Here is a 21642-nt window from a genome sequence, read left to right as displayed (position 1 = left end):
ATTACTAAAAACAAGTTCACATTTTACAAGGAACTGATACTCACCATATTGCCAGTCCCAAATGCAATTTATTTATCTTTATCATTTAATTGTACAATATATTTAGAAAGATTATTTTGTGACACAGCCTTCAAGTCCAACCACATTTGACATCAAAATGTGTTGTTTTGCATCCTTTTCGTTAAATTTCACATGAAGGCTAAAAAACAGGGAATTAAAGGTAACAAAAAAAATAAATAGGAGAATTATTTCAGTGACCAAAACTGTTGTGTGAATCAGTAAAATAAACTGTAGGTGCTAATTGAAAGCATGTAATAATTGTTCTCCTTCGCACCCTGTTCTTAGAATTCAGATCTCTAGGTACCTTCTCCACCATTTTCCTCAAGGTGTTGATGTTGCGTATCCACCAACCAACACCAACAGCTCGCAGCTCAGACCACTGGGGGTCACCTCTCTGCATGGCAGGAATCATATTCAGCAACTCCTCCTCTGCCTCAGAGTGAAAGGCCCAGGCAAAATGGCATGTTGACAGACCTAACAAGAAGATGAGTCACGATGGCATGAATTAGGATTAAATGATCTGCAGAGTTTACCGTATTAAATAAAAGAGCAGTGTCAAAAACAAAGTGTTTTACCTTGGTGAAGAAGCTGCATGCGGTAAAGTGGGGGCAGAGAGGTGAGCAGGCAAGTATGAAGACGCATGGCCAGCAGGTATCTCAGTCCACATTCATCCAGAGCTTCACCTCCTACAAACACACCAGGTAGCTGTCAACTAGTGCCACTGTTATTCCTTGGATTAGGAGATCTCGCCATTAAACCCTTAAAAAAAATATCCCTTAGTATCACTACAGTTCATGCATTGTTACTCTGTTTCTCTTGTCCCTGAACCTTCTTATTACTGTCTCTGTGCTGGAACAACTTGCTAATGCCTTCTCGTCAAAAGACTAAATAAACAGGATGACGAATTACAGTATAAAGACAAAAAGATAAGGAAAAGCGCTGTTTGTTTATACACTTTCAGCAGCAGAATGCTATTATCACAATGATTTAATGGTTGAAGATTAACTATGTTCAGGAACACACAATCAAAAAAAAATCATGCTTAGTATGATATTGATAACCTTAAACCGACTGTGTGATCTCTTACCAAGAGTATTGTTTCTGACAAATTACTAGGACTGGGTATCGATTTAAATTTTTTCAATCGATTTGATTTTCGATCCACAAGAGTTCAGTTCGATTCAGTTTCTATTTTTTCCTGATTCAATTCACTTCAATTCAATCTTATATTGATTAATTATGGAACATCAATTATTCTAAATATCGGGGTATGATAAAAACTTCACAAACATTAAATTCCGAATACAATTTTGCGGAGGCAGTAACTGGTTAAATTATTCTGTTTAATGAAAGTAGCACGTGTTATAATCACTTAAGTGTTACACAAATATTGACATCAGTAAGGATGAGATGAAAATATTTTCTGAATTCTAATTAATGTTGTTCCTATACCGAGTACTAACAAGTAACATGCCGATACAATTATTTCCGAAGCTAATATAGTACTTTGGATGCAGCATCTTGTGTTTTACTTGTGCACAACATTCACTGATGTGTGACGTGTTCACTGCATGCCAAGCTAGGATATCCTATTGGCCCTTGAATGCTCTGAACCAATGGCAGGGCAGCTTTTTCATGTTGAAAATATCGGAACCGGTTGATACTGCAAAACTGGGTATCGGAATCGGGGGCCAAAAAACGGTATCGGAACAACACTAATTCTAATTCGATAACTAAATATACATGACAAATATTCAGAATTGTCTTAAAAGTCAGGTCTTTCATAAATGTTAGAAAATACTTTTAAATTCATGTGAACAGTAAATTTCAAGACAACACAAAGATACAAAGGCCTTTAAAATTCTAGTTTCTTATGAATTTATGGGAAAAAGAGATATTAAAATATTGATGTATAAAAACCATAAATCGATTAGGGAAATTAATCAATTTCAGGGAATATCAAGGAAAATGTATTCAATATTAACTATTATAATAATTTTATTAAACCAATCTTACAAATTGTAAAATGCACCAATATGTGTTGGAAAAACTGATTACAATTTCAAAAGATTTATCAGTAAGCACGTGGACATTGTTTTTCTCTTAACGCAAAGTGAACGGTGACAATCACAACATAATGCTTATTAAGTTTTAGTGATCTTAATATCCAAGGACATTTGGATGATGCTGCAGCAAAGTGCTTGAATTAACTGTGGTCTACACAGCCTGTATCTAAAAAATAAACCCTTGCCCCAGCTAAACATTACACAACACAAATGATGTTGTATCTTACATAAATGGCAGCTTACTGACACCATTCCTGACCTGTGTATTGTTGGTCAGTTGAGCTGGTGACCTCAGCACTTGTGGTTGCCACCGTGTCAGCCAGGGCCACCAAGAACATTTGCTCAAGTCGGGTTAGTCCAGGAAGGCTGGAGTGCATGAGGTGACTGGACAACACCTAGACAGGCACAAGGTATATGTGGGTGAAGGATGACGGTGCTTGTTGTTGTCACCGTGTTATTACACTATTGTATTTCTAATCCTTAAGATCTGACAAGTTCATTTTTTTTTCTTCTCTTCAATTTCTACACTTAATAAAAAAGTAGGTCATAAAGAACCTGCATAATGAGCTTCCAGCTTCCTAATACCTGTGCATGCTCCGGTCCAAAGTAGGCAGGACCATATTGCGAGAGGTTGATAACGCGAGACTTCTTCTCTGGTTTGTCAGTGGCAAAGTTCACAAAGTCATCCGTGGTGACTGTTGGCACCTGTTAACACAGTGAAGAGCATAATCAATCATGTCAATCTTCAATGATAAAATACATTTTATTACATCGTATACGAACCTGGAAGAGGTCAGCGTACTGGTCCTCGGCAGACATGTGCCCTGCCTCACCGTTGGTCACTTTGGGTCCTTTGACCGTTTCTTCTACCCCCTTGAAGGAAGTATCTTCGTCAGCTATCATGAGCGCGTAAAGAGGCAGCGGAGGGATGGAGTTGATTTCGGTGTAATCCCGTCCTCCGTCACGACCGGCCACAATGGTGTCTTTTGCAGTGCTGCCAGTCACACTGATGGTTCGGGACAGATGTCTCCTGGCTCCGCCCTCACCTGCCTCCACATCTCGCACAACAGCCACCTCCCCAGCAATACACTTCACCAAATGAGCAAGAATGGCCTGACAGAAAGAGAGTGAGAGTTAAATACTACTGGGGCAGTGGCTCTCAAAGTGTGGTAGCACTCTCTTCTAGTGGTATGCTAAACAATCACTGAATTACATGTTTAAACTTTGCATATTGAATGTTGCCGTTTATATTTTCTCATGTGGATTAAACGACTTGATTCTTATTCCATGTACGCAACATTAATCAAAATACCGCGTTTAGACTCGTGGGGGCACATACAAAATTATTGCAGAGAACATTTAGCATTTAATTCCCCTTTAATCTCTCTTTTTTTTAAATCCAGTACAATATGTTTGTTGAGTTGTATTTGACTTTACGTAGAATACACTTGCATTTAACTATTTGTTTTCAAATTTAACTTTTTTGTGCAATACATTATTTTAATTGAATCATTATTTAAGTAGTTTTTAAAAAAATATTTTTCAATATTTTAACCGTAGTGTTAATGTAGAAAGTATTTTTCAGACAGTACTTGGTAGGGCTGCTCAATTATGGAAAAAAAAATAACCACAATTATTTTGGCAATAATTGAAATCACGATTATTCCAACGATTATTTATTTTTTGGTACAAAACAAGAAAATGTTTAAGCATTTTAAAATATTAAGACCAATTTAAAAAATTTAAACAGTATGATTATGTACGTTCCCTTTGAACCAAACAGCGTCACGCTAGTGGCCTGGATGCTTCTGCTCGGGATTGGAGCCCTCTGGCATCATCGGATGCTCAGGAAAATGCAGGATGGGCAAACAAAGGCAGTGGAAATGGCCACTGTGGCTGTGAGCACTAATACTGGAGTGCAAGCCGGCTTGTCCAAGGCCTGTGACGACATGTCACGGGGTGAAGAATGACCGAGCTGTATCCAACATCGCCACGACCAGAATGGGAATGGACTTGGCTACAAGGCTGAGCGATCTGTAGAGGATTGCACGTCGCAACGCAGCGGTGAACAGGAATGGAGATGAGGAAGAAACCGACTGACGGGTGTGGCTGGACGTGGGCTGCTACTGGACCGAACTAAATAACAAGGGATCTAATCAACGTTTGATCAGCAAATACTACTGGGAAGATTAACTTTTGAATCAATCAACAACTTGATAATTACTCAACTAGATGTTTGACGAATTAGCATCTTGATGATCTGCGTCCTAATGTATTCTGGGGATGGGAATTGATAAGCTTCGGCTTCATCTGTCAGCCTTTTTTCTTTTCGGGTGTAATTGTATGTGAAAATTTAATGTTGTAAATTGTCACAATGATTGTCCGAAAGAAAAAATGAACAAATAAAAACAAAACAAAACAAATTTATAATAATATATATTCATAATAATATTTATTTATTTGTGTTGGCAAAAACTTTAAGTTGGAGTGCAGCTTGTGCACTGTACAGTAAGACAATCATTTATTTTTTAAGAAAAATGTTTAAACGTAAAAAACACAAAAAATATTAAGACAAATAAAAAAAATTGAAACACTATAATTATGCAAATTTCTTTTGGATGAAACTAAATTGATTAAATTCGTTATTTTAAAATTTAATAAATGTAAACAACTCAAAAACTAGTATTAAAAATCTTTTTTTTACGATCATGCTTATTTTGTAATTGTGAATGTGAAGTGTAATAATTGAAATTGTACTGTAATTGGAGTTCGATCACAGTAATTTCTGGACTATAAGGCGCACCTGACTATAAGCCGCGCTAGCTAAATTTGGTGAATACTCGAGTTTGTTACACATATAAGCCGCACCCGACTGTCAGCCGCAGGTGTTACCGCACTAGTATATAAGGGTTCCCGCTACTTTATTTTCCATAATGAAGGCGTTAATTGTCTTGCTCTCGTTCTGTTTCTCCTACTGTATTTGGGCTCACTTGGTTTGTTTTGCTCTGCCTGAAGATTTTGCACTTCCTTTATAGTGTGCCACCTTGTGATCTGATGGATAAGTCGCACATTTGTATTAGCCGCAGGGTCGAACGCAAGTGAAAAAAACAGCGGCTTATATATAGTCCAAAAATTACCGTAACTGCACAGCCCTTGTAGTTGGTGTAAAATTTTCCGAACCACTGTATTAGAAAGGGATGAGGATGACTTACCTTGGCACGGCGAACCTTTCCCAAATCCATGAGCTCAAGCAGCTGGGTGGGATGATACTGGGGTAGGGTTGGGGACAAGGAGTGAGCTGCCTCAAAAAGTCCACCCTCTTGAAGTCCAGCCGGGATACGTAGGGCCTCATCTACTGCGGCGCTCCCTTCAAACACACTCTTTGACCTGGCTCTCCCTTCAAAGACTGAGGAAGAAGCTGTGGTTTGACCTCCAGCAATGTCCGCAGATGACAGGTTGCCCTCTTCTCCCTCACCGGGCTTCTTGTCCTGGTGCCATTGGGCATATACATGCATCTCACAATCCATGCCCACCACCAAAATGCCATCCCTCACCCAAGAGAGTGAGACTGGCAGAGAAGGAGTGCCATCCACAGAGGACAGCAGGTCCACGGTCCTTAGTAGGATCCATCGAGAGCGGATCCCCTGTTTGATACTGCCCCCTAGAGGAAGGGTGATGACAGCCACACCCTCTTTGCTGCTTGTTTGCTCATTGACCATGCCAGAGATTCGGCCGTACATGAGAATGTTGGATCCAACCCCCACAGTGAGGATGTGAGAGCCATCTTCTTTTGACAACCAATCCAGATGGACGTAATGCTTGATGTTGGGTGAGTTGTGGTCTCGGCTCATGTAAAGGTCCGATCTAGTACAGAGAGAAATTTCCTTTTAGATTTGAGACAGCTAGGAGTGGTACAGCAGCTTAGTGAAATAGGCAGTACCCTCCTGACCTGCTGTAAACAAAGAGGTTGGAGTCCACGCTGACTCTTGGGTCCAAGGTTGATGATGGTCTGTTAAATTCTTCCAAATGGAGAGTTTGCTCCAAAACCCACTCGGAACCACCAGTTGATTCACACTCATAAATAGACACGTGCATGGAGAACTCTTTTCCAGAAATCTAGAGGGGGCAAAAAATAAATAAAAAATGTACGATATAAAATGTCAGTGAAATTATCAAAAGTAATGTTCTTCAGTCTTTTGTAATGCAAAGATGTATTTCTACAGTGCTACAAAAGTTCTCGTCGCTGTTGGGCTGTAACCTCATAAGTCCAAATATGGTAAAAAAAAAAGAAAAGATTTTGGAGATGTACATATCCTACCTGACAGTTGCGATTTGTATTTTGCACATATGGTTTGTTGACTATTTGACATTAGAAAAAAAAGTATTTATACCTGGATAAATGAAATCATCGTCTATTTGATTTAATCTACAAAGCCTTGCTGCATTCAATTAATTTTTTTATGGAATTGCATCTACGGGCAACAATAATTTAAAAGTGTATAATGTAATATAGGAGCAGTAGATCCTTCAAACCTTACCTGTCCTTGACGTGGCTGTTTAAAGGCCACGGCCAGTCTCCCAATGTAGGAGCATGACACGGCAACAGGCCGCCCCGACACAAACACAGCGCTGTTGTTGTCTTCCTCCTCGTTCATTAGAGCCCACGGCTCCCAGCGGTACATCCGCTTGTCCTGGTCATCGTCACTATCTACATGATCACCCTCTACGGCACAACGCCAGAACCGCACCCGAGAGTCAGAGCAGGTAGTCACGATCAGATAAGGAGCCAGGCACACAGGGTAGATGGAAGAGGAACTGAGATGGCCTGAAAGAAGAACAAAGATGAGAAAAATGGAAATAATCTGGTACATGTGGTGCTAGATATTCATATTAATCAATCCCTACTAGTCACATTCAGATTTGTAGTCCAACTCTGAGAATAACAAAAGTGAGGACTGACCAGCAGACGGCGTGGCTCGGGTAACCTCGACCCCATGGGGCAAGTCCATTCGCTTGCTATACACCAATTTGGAACTAAGGATGAGTTTGCTGGCCGACTGCAAGTTGACCGTGGAGGCTGAGCGGGGAAGAGGCCTGATAGGGGAGGTCTCTGGAGATGAGTCAGGGTTCACCACTTGATTGGGAACCATCAGCTGGCTCTGGAAGCTAGAATCTTGGTTCAGATCATCTGGACACAGAGAAATTAAAACTAAAGCAGCCATCAATCTCTACTTTAGATAGGACTGTTAGGTGCAGTAATAATAAATAATGATTTATATAAAGACTACAAAATGAAATAAATAAAAAACATCATCATGCTTTTATTCAAATAATTACTGTATATGATGCCCCCCTCTTACCGACACAGGCCTGGACAGACTGGAGGTGCAGGTGCCACATTTGCAGCACTGAGTTCCTGTTGAGATCCTTTTCTATCACCACCAGGAAAAACTTCTCCGAAAAAGGGGGAGGGTGGTACTCTGGGTTCAGAAATGTTTGATTAATACAATCTTCGAATCAGATTGGCAAATTTGCAGAAATTATTATGATATGCAGTATTAATCATATAGTGTAGCGCACCTTCACCAGATGGAAAAGCAGCAGTGTGTGCGTCTGGTTCTTTTTGAGGTTTATAACCTAAAATGAAGTCCTCTTGGAAGACATGCAGCAGCTGGGTGTTGGCACCACACTGAATTATACATGGAAATAGAAAACACAATCATATGGTCTTTGTATGCAATTTTAGCATTTCAAGCTTTGGACTTTTTTTCTTAGAAGGCCGATGTGAAATGTAGAGCAAGAGTAATATCTCACCTGGTTTGTAATGACATCGAGCTCTATGATACAGCCAGGTCTGGCGGTGGACTGCTGACTGACGATGTTGAAAACTTCACCAACTAGTTTCTGAGCCATGACACAATGTGTGTGAATTATATGTACAGTATTATGTTTTGGTTAGTTCTGCTTCAAACTCGACACACCACTCCCTCCAAGTTAGTTCACCATTTTTTTCCCAGTTCAACACAGGAAGGGGACATATGATTATAACATCACAAGTGTCATTTGTGTGTGTGACTGTGTGTGTGTGTGTCTGTTAGTGCACTCACAGATGTTTCCGGATCTGACAGTTCGTCTAGTAGCTTTCTGGCATCGACGACAGCTTGATACAGACGAAGGTTCTTACCATCTGATGCCACAAAGCAGGCACTGGCACTATTACAGTATGTTCCTTAAGAGAACAAAAAATAAATAAATAAAAATAAAAATAAAAAAAAGAGTTGGAGGGCAAATTAAAATGGATTTATAAGGCTGTAGAATATATGGGGACAGGATGTTGATTTCCTTTGCAAATTGTAGCCGAGTAGTTCATGGCATTGAAGGTACTTTGATGATCTGAATGCTAGATATAATGCACTTGTAAATACCAAATGCAAGACAGCTTCTCAGAACTAAATGAAATGTTGCTACACTGTCCTTTCTTTTTTTAAACACGGACGTTACCATGAAATATTGCAAACATGTTTACCAAGCACAGAGCTGGGGACAAGTGAAGGTAGCCAAGCAACATTGCTGAAAGCAGAGGTGTGCAGAGAGTTGATCCGAGCCAGTTCAGAGACTCCTCCAGTGCATGAGAGGGGTCCAATGTGATCCACTCTCCACAAGATGAGTTCACTGTAGATGGCATTGGGGTCGTGGAAGGTTCTTGTTGCTGCATTGCGAAGCTGCTTCCTAATAAACAAACAAAGACAGGTACTTGTGATTTTTATTGTTACTACCTCTCCTGGCATGATGCCTTTTTCTTTGCTCCTTACCTTGGAAGTCCCTTTGGAAGTGGAAAGGTGGGAGGTTGTTCGCCATCCATGCTACCGGGAGCCGAGGGAGGTGTAAGCAGTGCATTATGGTGTGAGGATGTGAGCAGCAGTGGCAGCACTGTATGGCAGGCTTGGTCATTCAGATGGAAACGGTGGCCACAATAGCGAAATTTGTGGGATACGGTCAATACATTGGAGAATGCAGAGCGCTCGGCAAATGTCACAGCCCACTGCAAACAACATTTTTTTTTTAATGATTCTGCAATCATACAAAATACTGGCTCCCTGCCCAAACACACACACACCTGGTTAAGAGATCCATCAACATGCTTGGAGACCATCATGACAGCAGGACTGGTGCCAGGATTGGGAATAGAAGAAGAGGCTAAAGCAGGTGCACCGAGGCCAGTCGAGGCTGAGGCGGAGTGAGCGACATGTTGAACCATCATTCCCTGCTCCCCTGCCCTGAAACTCTCCCTCTCAGTCAAAGTACAGGCATACATCAGGATGTTTTTACTCAGCGAATTGGCATCGCCTGTAGGAAATGCCACTGGGATACGGGAGGAAAAGGACACCTGTAGGCAGATTTCGAAGATTTAGAATAATTGCTTACCCCGATTTGTTTTTTGACAATAATATGTTCTATGCAGCCCCACTAGTCTAAATATGGTATTCTGGTTAATATTGCGTTAATAGAATATGAGTTAAGCAGCAAAATCCAGCCGTTTTTATCTATCACAGGAGGCGGCCATTTTGCTGTCAACTGAAGATGACATCAATGTTGCTCAGGTCTCAGGTACCAACCAATCACAGCTCAGCTTCAGAAAACAGGTGAGCTGTGATTGGTCGTTGCTTGAGCCCTGAGCGACTGTGATGTCATCTTCAGTCGACAGCAAGTGGCAAAATGGCCGACCCCTGAGATGGATAGAAACGGCTAGATTTTGCTTCATGACTCATATTCCAAAAAATGCAACATTAATCATAATGTCATGTTTAGATTAGTGGGGTTACATATAACATATTATTGTCAAGTAATGTTTAAGGTTGACTTCCACTTTAACATTATACTGAATATATTTGCTAATCGTTAATGAGAGTCAAGGTACGAGCTGTATCAAATGGTCTGCCTTTACAAAGAGCTGTACTACATGATACTGAGAAATTACAGCAACAGTTGGTTGCCTTATTTGGCTACACGAGAGAGGCAAATGCTCCTACACTATAATCACTAGTGAGTATATGCCTAAATAAGCATGTGGCACAGTAATCACTGATTAAAAGCAGCCAAGCTAATATTTAGGGAAAATACTTCACAATTACACTTGTGCGACATTGCAAGCAGGACACTGCAATGTTTTCCTATCATCAAAGCTGTGCTTACCTGAACCTGCCTGAAGATGCCTTGGTTAAATTCATCCAAGTACTTGACATGCCAAACAAGAAACGAGCCGTCAGTTGGGTGGATGGTGAACAGCATGTCAGGACTCTTATTCCACTCTGTGGTTAGAATCTCCATCCTCCTCTCCAGCAGCATTGAGGGCAAAGGCAAGCTGGAGCTGGATCCTGGGGAGGATGCTTTTGTGCTTCCCTGCTCCCCTGGCTCACCCTCCTCTCCAAGCTCAGATGAGGCTTTGTCAGACATCTCATCCAGGTCTACAAGCCCAAAGAAAATGTGCTTAATAATCATGTGCTTGCGCTACATATTCATCAAATTTGTGTCATGAAGGGATGCCCACTGGACTGTAGTCATACCAAAGTCAAACTTCAAAGGGGATCCTTCGGGGTCCAGGGGGTCTTCTGTTGCATGGTCTAGCTGCTGTTCAGAGAACTTGCGCAGCTGCAGCATAAAAAGATCCATCGAGCAGGTGAAGCTTAGGTCTTTATTGTTGAGCCAATGAACCACAAATCCTCCTGTCCCGCTGCCATCATCTGTGTTGAAGAGTGCAGAGTCTGCCAGCATCGATGGGATGTCTGAGAGTGAAAACAAGGAATTAAGAGGAAGCAGAGATAGGTCGATCATTGAAACACAGTAAATCAATACAAATAAGAACGGCATATGCTGGTAACTGATAGGACTTCAAATTGATTTAAGGTAAAGACAGGCTGCTTTGGAGGAAACGCCTACCTGTGCTGGGATTAATACTGGCTGAGATGTGGAAGTGACACAATGCGTTGGCATGATGCGCAATGTGGCGGTGAGTGTGTGCATCCTGTGTGCCAAGCTGAGAGGGGAGCAGCTCACTGTGAGCTACCAAAGCAGATGATCGTCGCCTTCCCCGACGCAGATGCTTCAGGTGATGAATAGACTGTTCAAATAAAGCAAAACATTAACAAATGGCAAAGATTTCAACGAAAGAAAAAAACAACGACATTTTGGCTATAAATTATTTCTGCTCAGTCTTATAGATACCTCCAAAGCGTGCTGAATCTTGTCCTTATTGCCTGCCAAGCCTGGCAGGCTGGAGGTAAAAGAATGCGTGTTTTCAGATATTTGACCCCCAAGCAAGCTGTCTTCTGGAAGCAGGGTCTCAGACCACAGCCTGCACACGCCATCCTCACAAGATGTCAGCAAAACATTGCACACTGAACCCCTAAAAGACACATGAAAGATGCACTTGACCTACACAATGAGGAATTACAGTACTTCATTTTGTTAATGTGACTTCTTACTTTGGCATGTACTTGCTAGTCTTCCTCCAGGACATACCAGTGATGGAGCGGGGGTGGGCCAGGTAAACAAAAGAGAAGTGAACAGCGGGCGGTTTCTTATCTGAGGGGTCCTGGACCACCACTGCAGAACGCCAGCCCGTGGTGGGATACCACACTTTGAGTAAACAGTCATCCTGCATACACAGACATTAAAATGTACATACGGATACAAACATCATTTTTGGCTATTTAATACTGTGTCCTTTTATATTGCAAAGTCACATTATTGGCACACCTTCCCAATTGTTGCAAAGTACTCTCCATCAGGGGACCACTTGGCAACGTGCACAGATGCAGCAGTCCTGTGGGACGCACAGTCACATTGGCTTTATGCAACGGAAAGACAGCTCACTCATGGCAAGCACATAAACTGCCAATTTGCAATGGTGGGGTTTTTTTGTGCTTGAATAGCTTTCACTTCCCTGTTTTGGTGGTTTTACTGATCGTGCATGTTTGTCATAAGATGCCAGACAACATGGATACAAACTTAAGTTAAATCACATGACTCAGCAGCACATGGTCAATTTGAAGCATTTAACCATGTTTTTATTTATAAATGTGTCATCAGAAAACAAGACCTTTTCAGTATTTTTTCCTTTTTAAAAAGACTAAGTAGATTTAAGGCTCCCTGCAAATCGTGACGAAAAAAGGACACCGTTTCCCTTGTCGGTTACACTTGATATGCATAAACAAGACGCACTTGCACTGCCAGACACAGTTCCAGTCATTAAGAATGGGATGGAGCTTGTCCTCCGATGCCTGGCCATCCTCCTCCTCGATTAGGGCATCTGCCAGCGGTGGAGCCCACAGCTGGAGCCGCTCGGTTGCTGCTAGGATACGATTCCCTGAGGACAAAGTGGCACTCGGTGACACATCTCGCAGACAAGTTGGTTACTAAAGAACACTGGGCATCATGTGTGTTATGGGGGATACATAATACACAATTGCACATGTTCTTCAGGGCAACAAAGAAGGTAAGAGAATACAAGCAGTGTATGGAGAGGACTCATTTAGTCTATTTTTCTTTCTGGGTTTGGTTTAATCACACAGAAAGCATATGCATACCCTGTGGGTCCCACGCCAGGTTGTAGGTGATGGCATCAAGGAAGAACTGCCCTGTCTTTTGCCACTGATAGTTAAGCTGCTGTTAGTGACAGGAGAGCGACACACACACACACACAAACACAAACACCATGCAATGTTATTGGCTCTCCCGCCCACTTCATCATATGACATTTTTCTGTAAACAACCATTTTTATTAAACAATTGTCTATACGCTACCTTGTGGCGTTTGTTTGGGTTGGTAACAAGAGGTTCAAAGATGCAGACTGTGTTCCCGTAAGAGGCAGCAATCTAAGCATCATTCAAAACCATTAGGAAATACAATCAATCAATTTTCAAAAAGTCACATTTGAAGAAAAAAAACACCTCATTAAATAGACTGGAAGAATTATTGAAAATAAGTAAAATAATTGCAATAAATACTATGCTTGACATTATGTTACTAAGTTTAAAAAGATGTTAATAATGCTGATAATCCACATCATCGTCATTAGGGGTGTGAATTGCCTCGTACCTGGCGATTCTATCCGTATCACGATTCATATATCACGATTCAATTCTATACCGATTAATCCCGATACGAATCCATAAATTGATTAATGCGATTTTTTAAACTCAAATTTAGAAAATACTAAGCAGTAAACTTGTACATGCACACTGTAATATTTGTATGAAAATGTTTTTATCTGAAACTTCAGGCTTATAACTGAGCCACTGTATTTAACAATCTGTTGCTATCTGTTTCATGTTTGAACACTTGAACAGCATTGAAATAAAATATTAAGGCTTAATGTTCCATAACAATCTTAAATGCTTAACATGTGAACCCTAACCCTAAGTAAGATGTTTTGTTGAATATTTCCATAAAAAAATTATGTTTAAACATCGATTGGCCGCATATCGAATCGATTAGAAAATTGTGCGCTGTAATATGGCGATATATTGCCAAATCGATTTTTTTAACACCCCTAATCATCATCATCATCATAACAAAAGAGAACAGCTACAGTAACGTTCAGTCCTTTTTCTTGTTCTCTGTCCTCTTCCTTCTGCTGCCTTTTAAGAGCTGGCCACACTTTAGGAGCTGTGGCCAACAGAGTTAAACATGCACAAAACTAACTACGTTAACATTTCACAAGGGTGTTGTGGTTTCACAACTCAAAGACTGCAGACAAAGTCAAAAAATCGGAAAAAAAGTCAACAACAACAAAAACCCAAACATATTGCAGGAGGGAATACATTGAGTGTGAGGCCAACAACTTACCCTGCCAAGTTGATGGGAGCATTCCACACAGCACACCTGAATGTTTCCATTCTGAGCTCCTGGGATTATCTGCACACACTCGAAGTCACTAGCCAAGATCACGACATCACAACCTGAGCCATAGGCCTGAAAATAAAAAGGTCTATGATCAAAATGAGCTTTTAATGAATGCATTAAAAAAAAAAAACATGCACCAACAAGTAGTAAATAACTTGAGGTGCAGACAATTCTTTGGTCTCTACATCAAATATATAACACAAAAGTAAAGCTCTTAAAATGGAGAAGATAATAAAGCATCAACACAATGCTTCTAGAATGTACATATTCATGAACCAAAGTTACATAATTGACTTTAGTCAGGAGTTGCATTATTCACCACCTTCACATGATGCTTTTCAATTGTTTTAGTTAGCATACTAGCCTAAATAACATGTTAGAGCAAACTAACGTGACATCCCACATGGGAACACAAACGGTATTAAATCGTAAACTCACTATTTGGCATATACACACAGACATTTTTTGGGGAGAATACAGGGAAATTGTGAGTGTGATGTTGACTACACAGCCTATGAGTAGCAACTTTGGGAGAGAATAAGTGACATACTTTCATTTTCCCTTTTAACTTTGTGCACAAAGGACATTCAATGATCGCCAAAAAAACAGGATCCATCATCCAACCACACCTATTATTATTCAATATACTAAAATACAATGATGATAATATATCAGGGGGGGAGCATAATGCTAGCTTAAACTAATCTATATCATGGGAGAAACCTGCTCTTTTTAATGCTTAGTAATCAGATCTATGTTCAAATTGAAATTAGGAACAGCAAGGTAAATTAGCCTCACAGCAACAGCAGTGCCTGAATATCAGCCTGTGTCTTTCATTATTCAGGAGAACAGGAGGAGAGGCTGGGAACCACTGAGTCACACAAAAGGGACGCTTTACAGTCACCACTCAAAAACAAACTAGCGGTTATGGCCCTGGTGGTTGAAGCAAAATGACTCTTTGCACGCTGTATGCGAGAGGCAAGTAAAAAGAAATCTGCAGTCTGTGCATTACTAGTCCCCTGCTGCATCTGCTGCAGAACATTACGACTTGGAATTAAAACGCGGTCACCGTCACGCACTGTCTGAGGCTGCTGTGTATGCGATGGAGATTCCCTTTAACGCACTATGAGTGCAAGTAATTTCCACCTAGTGGGGCCCTGAGCCAGACAAGTAAACACGAGTACACCCGTCACGAACTGGAGTCTCTGATCACCTCTTTGTTCGTTCGGTTTGTGTGTCCTGTTTCTCTTTCATCATCTACATGCGCTACAGTCTCCCCCGCATAGCAAACAAGGTGCTGAGGAAAAGGTGTACAAACAGGGACTGTTTGTTAGTTTTAAGAGCATAATACTGATATGAGGTAGTATGGTTAACAACTCTTCAGCTGCCCTGTCAATGAAAGGTTCAACACCCCCCCCCCCCCAAAAAATAAGCCAAAATTAAAATACAATTTTATTATAAATCTCATTGACAAATACAATTTTGTGGTTTTGTAACATTTAGCACATCAGCACCAGCAGTGTAAAAATAGACCACTTAGCTCTCATCTCTGGTATCAAATCTAATGCTGACTGTATGCTGAGACGATCAGCATCACTGCATCCGTCTATTTTCAACACTGCTCTTGTTCAGGGCCGTGGGGTGATGGAACCCACCCCAGCTAACTTCGGACAAAAGGCGGATTACACCCTGAACTGGTCACCAGTTAGTTCACAGGGCGCATACCGTACAGGGCACCATCAGCCGTTTACACTCACATGCACACTGTCACCGAGTTGGTTTGAATAACTTTTTCACAGCAGCCATTTCAACATTGGCACTATAATTTAAACAACAGGAAATGGGACCAATAAATCAGACGGCTTGCGCAAACAAAATGTACAAAACGGATATTAACTCATTTACATGCAGCCATTTTCACTGAAGCAACTCCCCTCGCTCCCGGCTGTTTTATTGGATTTTGACTGATTTTGCAAGGCACGCAAAATACTGTGTTCCATTGCTATAAAAACATGGAACCTGCCAAAAGAAAGATAAGAGTCTCTTCGTTCATTCGGGAAAAAAAGTATATTTGTAAGTGTTTCCGTTTTTCAGCACGTAGCAAGTCTCTTCTACTCTGCTGTCAACTTCTGGTGCCACCTTCTGGTCATTTTTTTGTAATAACTACCATTGCTTTAAGCAACCTTTTCAGGTCAGAGGCTGTATCAAAGCCTTCTGTATGCTGTAGCATAAACACATATAAATACGTTTTTGGGACCATGACAATATTTGAAATAGAACATTTTTATACGTTATTGGGAGCAAATGAGTTTTCTGGGGGCTGTGCATGGGCCAAGGATTAACATATTACATTTTAGTGAGCATCTGCATTGCAAGATGCAATATATGTCATCTACAACATTATTATAATCAATTGAACTGTTCACCCTGCAGAATCACAATACCATCCATCAACCGTCTTCATCTTTCATAAAGCAGGAAGCCGCCTGCAAACTAATGAACAGATAGACATAGACAAATATGACTCCCCTTATACAATAAAAGGCTGTGCACTGTAATGAATAATGGTGGTTTACGACTTTTACACGTTAGATGCACTTTTGGAAGGTTATGATTTCTGTTTGCATTCTTCTGGACTTGGACTGCACAACTACTAATGGGATTATACCAAATACCAAATGTGTTGCAAAGGGAGCTTGCTTACTGTAAATCGCTTGAAATGTTCATTAGGCTGACCTCATCGAAAATGGCACATAGAGTTGTAGTTTTAGATTTGCTAAACAGCTCAATGCAATATTCCACCTTGTCAGTCTTTACACTAATTAAAATGTCGCCGAGCCTGGATAAATATTACCTTATTGTAGCACACTACTGCAGACAGAATATTGCAATTATGAGAAATCACAAAACAGAAAATGTCTCAATATGAGAGATTTCTAATGGTTTCCAGTTAAAATATTTGGCCTTGGTAAATTTTGGGAGAATCAATTGTGACTTTACACAAGAGTTAATTCTCATTTCTTGGAGGACAGCTTTGTCATTGAATTTTTTTTTTTTATTAAACTGATGAGCAGTGCAGACATCTTTGTTTGCAAGGAGCATCTTTTAATGGCAATTTTGAATAAACTCAAACCTCTAAGGAGACGAATGCAGCGGTTTCTGTCTTTCTTCTTCTTTTTAGACCAAAGTGTTTTTTTTTATAGAAAAGTGTGAACGTTGTCATGCACTGACTGTGGCAATGAAAGTAGAAAAGAGGATGAGAATGAGAGGTCACTTCTGTCTTTCTTCCATCCATTGCCTCTTATTCCCAGAGCCTAACTCAATCATGCAGACATGTTCTGCTGCTGCAGCTGCTCCCGACACTTGCCTGCACGAGAGCTTGGCCGCCGCAGTCAAAAGCCTGAGCTGACAATATTTTGAATCCCAAATTAAACACGTTCAAGGGAAAAGAAAAAGAAGAAGTTACGAGAGAGCTCTTTAATATTTAAACAGCCAACATCCCAGAAATGTACTTTGACCCCCTCCAACCTAGACTCACGGCTCAAGCCATATAAGCCTTCTTATGTTTTGTAGTATGGCTTCTGTGAGCGTCATGACAGACTACCGTGCATTTTCAGAACCAAATGACACCACTTTGGCAGACTGTTTTCTAACCTATACCAATTTTGTTCAAAAGTTTATAATGTAACCTTTGCCAGCAAAGTCGACTTCTGTAGTTTATAATTAACTAACTCTGGGAATGAAATAGTATTCAAAGTGCAACATCAGCAAATGCACGCCTTCCTTGACAATATCTCATCCTTCCCATGGAAAGCACATCGCCCGAGCAATGAAACTAACCTCTGTGCTCGCTAACCAAAAACACACAGTTGACGTTTGTCAGGAATGTTCTACGACAGGTCTCATATAAGCTACATTTGAAATCCAGACTACAAACTGCAATCCCCCTGGAGTCTAATGCATTTCCTGCCATGCCCTAGACGGGTTCTTCGAGATCCTCCACAGCTCTGTCGCCATGGCCATCTAGCTGTTGTCCACAGCTTCAAAACTGGTCTCTTTGAAGCTCACACGGATGGGTTCAGTTCGGGCTAGTAGTGAGGTTGCTCCAGCAGTTATGTTCTTGTCGGCCAGGAACTGTCGGATGCTCAGGGCTCTTTTTGAATTTAGAGATGGCATCCATCTGCCCACAGTGCCTGCTGCCCCTCATATGGGATGATTTCAAATACAGTCCTAAAGAATTGTGGCTTGTCAATATGCATTTCAGCAAATTACAGTCTTATCAGTTCAAGTTATTTTGGTCATGATTGTAGGTTTGTGAAATAACATTTATCTTTTTTAGTACGAAAGAGCCCATGGTGTCAGTGTGAGTGAAAATGTACTGGACAGATTGTCCAGTGTTCTTCAAATGTCCTCTTGGACAGAGGGGGCAAGCACCAAGTACAGAAACTTAGGCCTCAAGGTAGCGCACACAATTTTTGCTTCAGAGCTAGCTACTCTGCAAATTTTAGCCTCAGAGCAAAGCTTGCATGTATTCCCATTCTCCATCTGAGGTTAACATAAGGGTAGAAGAGGACAAGTCCTCTATATATTGCAGTTCAAAAAGAAATGAGTCAGGCTCCACCAAAATACTCTAATACACTTCAGGAAGTAGCCAATGTCGGGAAGAAAACGCATACAAACAGACAAAGCATGAATTTGGCAGCCATTGCACTGGCCTTAAATTTTATTAAGACAGAAACACTTTTGAAGCAAACAGTCATTATACAAAGAACTCCTAAAATGTTTACTAAAATCTTTGCAATGCCACTTGTCCCACAGAATGAACAAAGCCTATAAATCAGGTATAGATCGACACAGTTCCACAAAGGGCTGCCAAGAAAAACCTGACATTTAGAGGGCAATGTCTCATGGAACATAATTAAATACTGTCTCGTATCATAAAAAATAAAATAAGTCAATATTGTCATCACCATTATCATTTACTTTACAAATGTGCTGAACAAAAAACATTTTGCTTACCAATAGTCTCTTATTGGTTCATTCCAAATGGTCCATTTGAAGTAAATGTGAAAAGTAATTCAAGTGGACTATTCCACATTATTTGCCATCACAATAGCCACTGTAATACTATTCTATTTGTGTCTTGCTCGACAAAATGCAATATTGACCGGTTGTCTTGGACTCGTCTGCAGAGGCAGAGAAAAATGTTGGGAAGCTGTTAAAGTCAAAAATCTATCAAGGACCCCTTACTAGCTGTTGATGGTGGTTAGTATGGGGCCGTCACCAGAGATGTGGCTGATATTACTGCATAGCAACGACACAACTGAAAACCCCTGTAGACACCGCAATGACCAAAGATTCAGAATCTCCCTTTTACGGGACTCTACAAGTAGACTTGCTTTTTGGTAGGAGCTGCAATGTGGTCCTCGCCTGGGGCCCCTGCCTTTACGTGGCAAAGCGAGCATGTATGCTGTTTCATAAGCATCGCATGAATTTGGCATTTTTTCCCAAGAGTCACAGAGGCCTCCAGCACGTGTGTCCATATAAGGCTGTCTACGTCATGGCTGATGCTGGGATGACAGCGAGCTAATGATCCGTGAGGAGGATTTAACACCAAATGGTTGCGAGCTAAGCCACTACTACAACCAAATACTAGAATGCCTCTCACCTCTCAAAACACAGCCCCCTTCCTCGATATGAGCACGGTAACATTTAGATCACCATACAGCACAGCATTTGCCAGATACGATAATGGATGCGCAAAGGGATTCCCTTACAGTAATTGTAACGTGACAAGATGCTGCTAAAGGTCATTGAGTGGCTGGCGTTAAACCCGGTGCATAAATAACAGCGGTAATTGACAGGTGCCGATATTGACGTGGAAAGGACTGTAATTGTAAATAATCCACGAGGGTGGCAGGAGAAGTGTCGAGTGTTTGGGATTCTTACAGTGCGACAGTTTGCTAGCTTCCTACCCGGTTAGCTGATAGCTTTAGCGAGCTAGTTCGCCCCCGTCCATCTGGTATGAGGCTAGCTAGCTAGCTAACCACTCACTTAGCTCGTCACTAGTTAGCATCACCTGAAGTCAAATAATATGCAGATAGAAACTCACCGTGAACGGAACGTCATTCACGCTCCCCACCGAATAGCAGCAATCCCCCGGGTTCACCGCTCCCGTCAGCACTTGATGTAGATGCATGTTTCTTTCCCCCCCTTTTTTTAGCAGCAGCAGATGCCGTTTTTAATTATTTATAACTAGTCCACCCTGTCGATTTCTCCATCTAGCAGCAACTGGGGATTCCATCAGTTAACGTTCGAATTGTCCACGGCCCAGCGTCTTCTTGCTCCACAGACGTCGTGCTTGGAGGGGGGGGGGATTTGTTTTCCAGCCGTAAAAATGTAATTTCACATGACCGTGTCATCCATTTACGCGAGTAAAAGCGGCCATCCGTTGCCTCTCGCTGTCAACACCATCCTCACGATTAATCGTCAAAGCCGAGGCAAGAGAGGCAGCTGAGGCTCTGCAGCGAGCCAGGCTGACATGCGCGTTCACGCCGTTGCCTAGGCACGACTGGGCTGGCTGCTCATAGAACCACAGCACCTAGATCACAAAGACTCTGACAACTACTTCATTAATATTCACGTTTTTTCAACGGAGTTATATAACGGAATCATTTGAACAATATAAGACATTTGCCTTTATGAATGTTTTTAAATTAATTAATTTATTTACTTATTCATGAATGAGGGCTGTCCCGATCACTTCCTAGACCATGACTGTACATTACTATGATGATAATGACCGTAATAAATTATAATGGTGGTGATGGTTTCCTGGATGGCATCGAGCAAGAAAAATAGAACTTATTAATTTATATATATAGTTTAAAAAAAAGTTAATGCATGAAATATACTGTAATCCTGTAAATTTCCTAGTAAAGTTAAACAGTAATAAAATTAAACATATTAACTGAGAAATCTTACGCAATAATTTCATTTAAAATTTACTTCAACATATGCTGTAAAAAACATTAGTAGCAAGTAAAAACCAAGTAGCACTTTGAAGTATACCTAATGTTTTAAGTAAATATAAATATGAACTCATGGTAATCTTTACAAGGACAAAAAATATATATTTTTTATCAGTGCTATAGTGCTCACGACCAAATTATTAATTTAATTTGTTCTTTATCAAGCACAAATGTTTTATTTTTGGCAACTAAATTGTAAAACAAAACAACGAAAAGTGCTGTACATATGATCAAATAATTCAATTAGAAGCTACATAAAAAAAAAGATAATGAAATAAATGAATTAATACATATGCTTCTCAGCATTTTATTTGATATTCTAAAAGATATTTCAAAATTATTTTCTGAGCCCCCAATGTATCAATCATCCGCGCTTTAGCCCACTTCCTGGGAGAGGAAAAAAATCCTGGAGTTGTGCCTGTACAATCTTCATCCGGTGTCACCAACCTTTTTGAAACTGATAGCTACTTGCTGTACAATGCAAACAGATACCAGTTTAATGTCCATTTTTGAAAGAATAAATCTACTTGTATTGCCTTTAATTACATCCGTTAGTTCGTCCTTTGGTAAGTAACACACA

The 21642-nt window shown here is 40.7% G+C and overlaps 1 protein-coding gene across 4 annotated transcripts in view; it reads right to left on the bottom strand.

Moving 5' to 3' along the window:
* The window catches only part of dmxl2 (Dmx-like 2), a 37498-nt gene extending 16889 nt beyond the window's left edge, over positions 1-20609 (bottom strand). For 3 of the 4 annotated variants that reach the window (XM_086070632.1, XM_086070628.1, XM_086070631.1), the window contains exons 1-27: positions 20144-20609; positions 13975-14100; positions 12930-13001; positions 12713-12791; positions 12348-12492; positions 11883-11949; positions 11609-11781; positions 11349-11529; positions 11064-11244; positions 10691-10909; positions 10320-10591; positions 9244-9513; positions 8939-9168; positions 8653-8855; positions 8234-8355; positions 7941-8030; positions 7707-7815; positions 7487-7606; positions 7087-7314; positions 6665-6951; positions 6076-6242; positions 5339-5990; positions 2910-3239; positions 2712-2831; positions 2386-2521; positions 636-746; positions 365-534 (exon numbers count right to left, since the gene is read on the bottom strand). In XM_086070632.1, coding sequence (XP_085926758.1) covers positions 365-534; positions 636-746; positions 2386-2521; positions 2712-2831; positions 2910-3239; positions 5339-5990; positions 6076-6242; positions 6665-6951; positions 7087-7314; positions 7487-7606; positions 7707-7815; positions 7941-8030; positions 8234-8355; positions 8653-8855; positions 8939-9168; positions 9244-9513; positions 10320-10591; positions 10691-10909; positions 11064-11244; positions 11349-11529; positions 11609-11781; positions 11883-11949; positions 12348-12492; positions 12713-12791; positions 12930-13001; positions 13975-14100; positions 20144-20230 — 4947 coding nt within the window. In that variant the 5' untranslated portion in view covers positions 20231-20609. The remainder of the gene's footprint in view (positions 1-364; positions 535-635; positions 747-2385; positions 2522-2711; positions 2832-2909; positions 3240-5338; positions 5991-6075; positions 6243-6664; positions 6952-7086; positions 7315-7486; positions 7607-7706; positions 7816-7940; positions 8031-8233; positions 8356-8652; positions 8856-8938; positions 9169-9243; positions 9514-10319; positions 10592-10690; positions 10910-11063; positions 11245-11348; positions 11530-11608; positions 11782-11882; positions 11950-12347; positions 12493-12712; positions 12792-12929; positions 13002-13974; positions 14101-20143) is intronic. The other variant, XM_086070630.1, reaches the window with a different exon arrangement.
* Positions 20610-21642: the final 1033 nt, after the last annotated feature.

This window comes from Leptonotus elevatus, chromosome 3 (genome assembly GCF_054856555.1).
Source record: "Leptonotus elevatus isolate MCC_2025b chromosome 3, RoL_Lele_1.0, whole genome shotgun sequence".
NCBI classification, from domain to species: domain Eukaryota; kingdom Metazoa; phylum Chordata; class Actinopteri; order Syngnathiformes; family Syngnathidae; genus Leptonotus; species Leptonotus elevatus.
The sequence above is the reverse complement of the archived record's forward strand: the minus strand, read 5'-3'. Positions and strand labels throughout refer to the sequence as shown.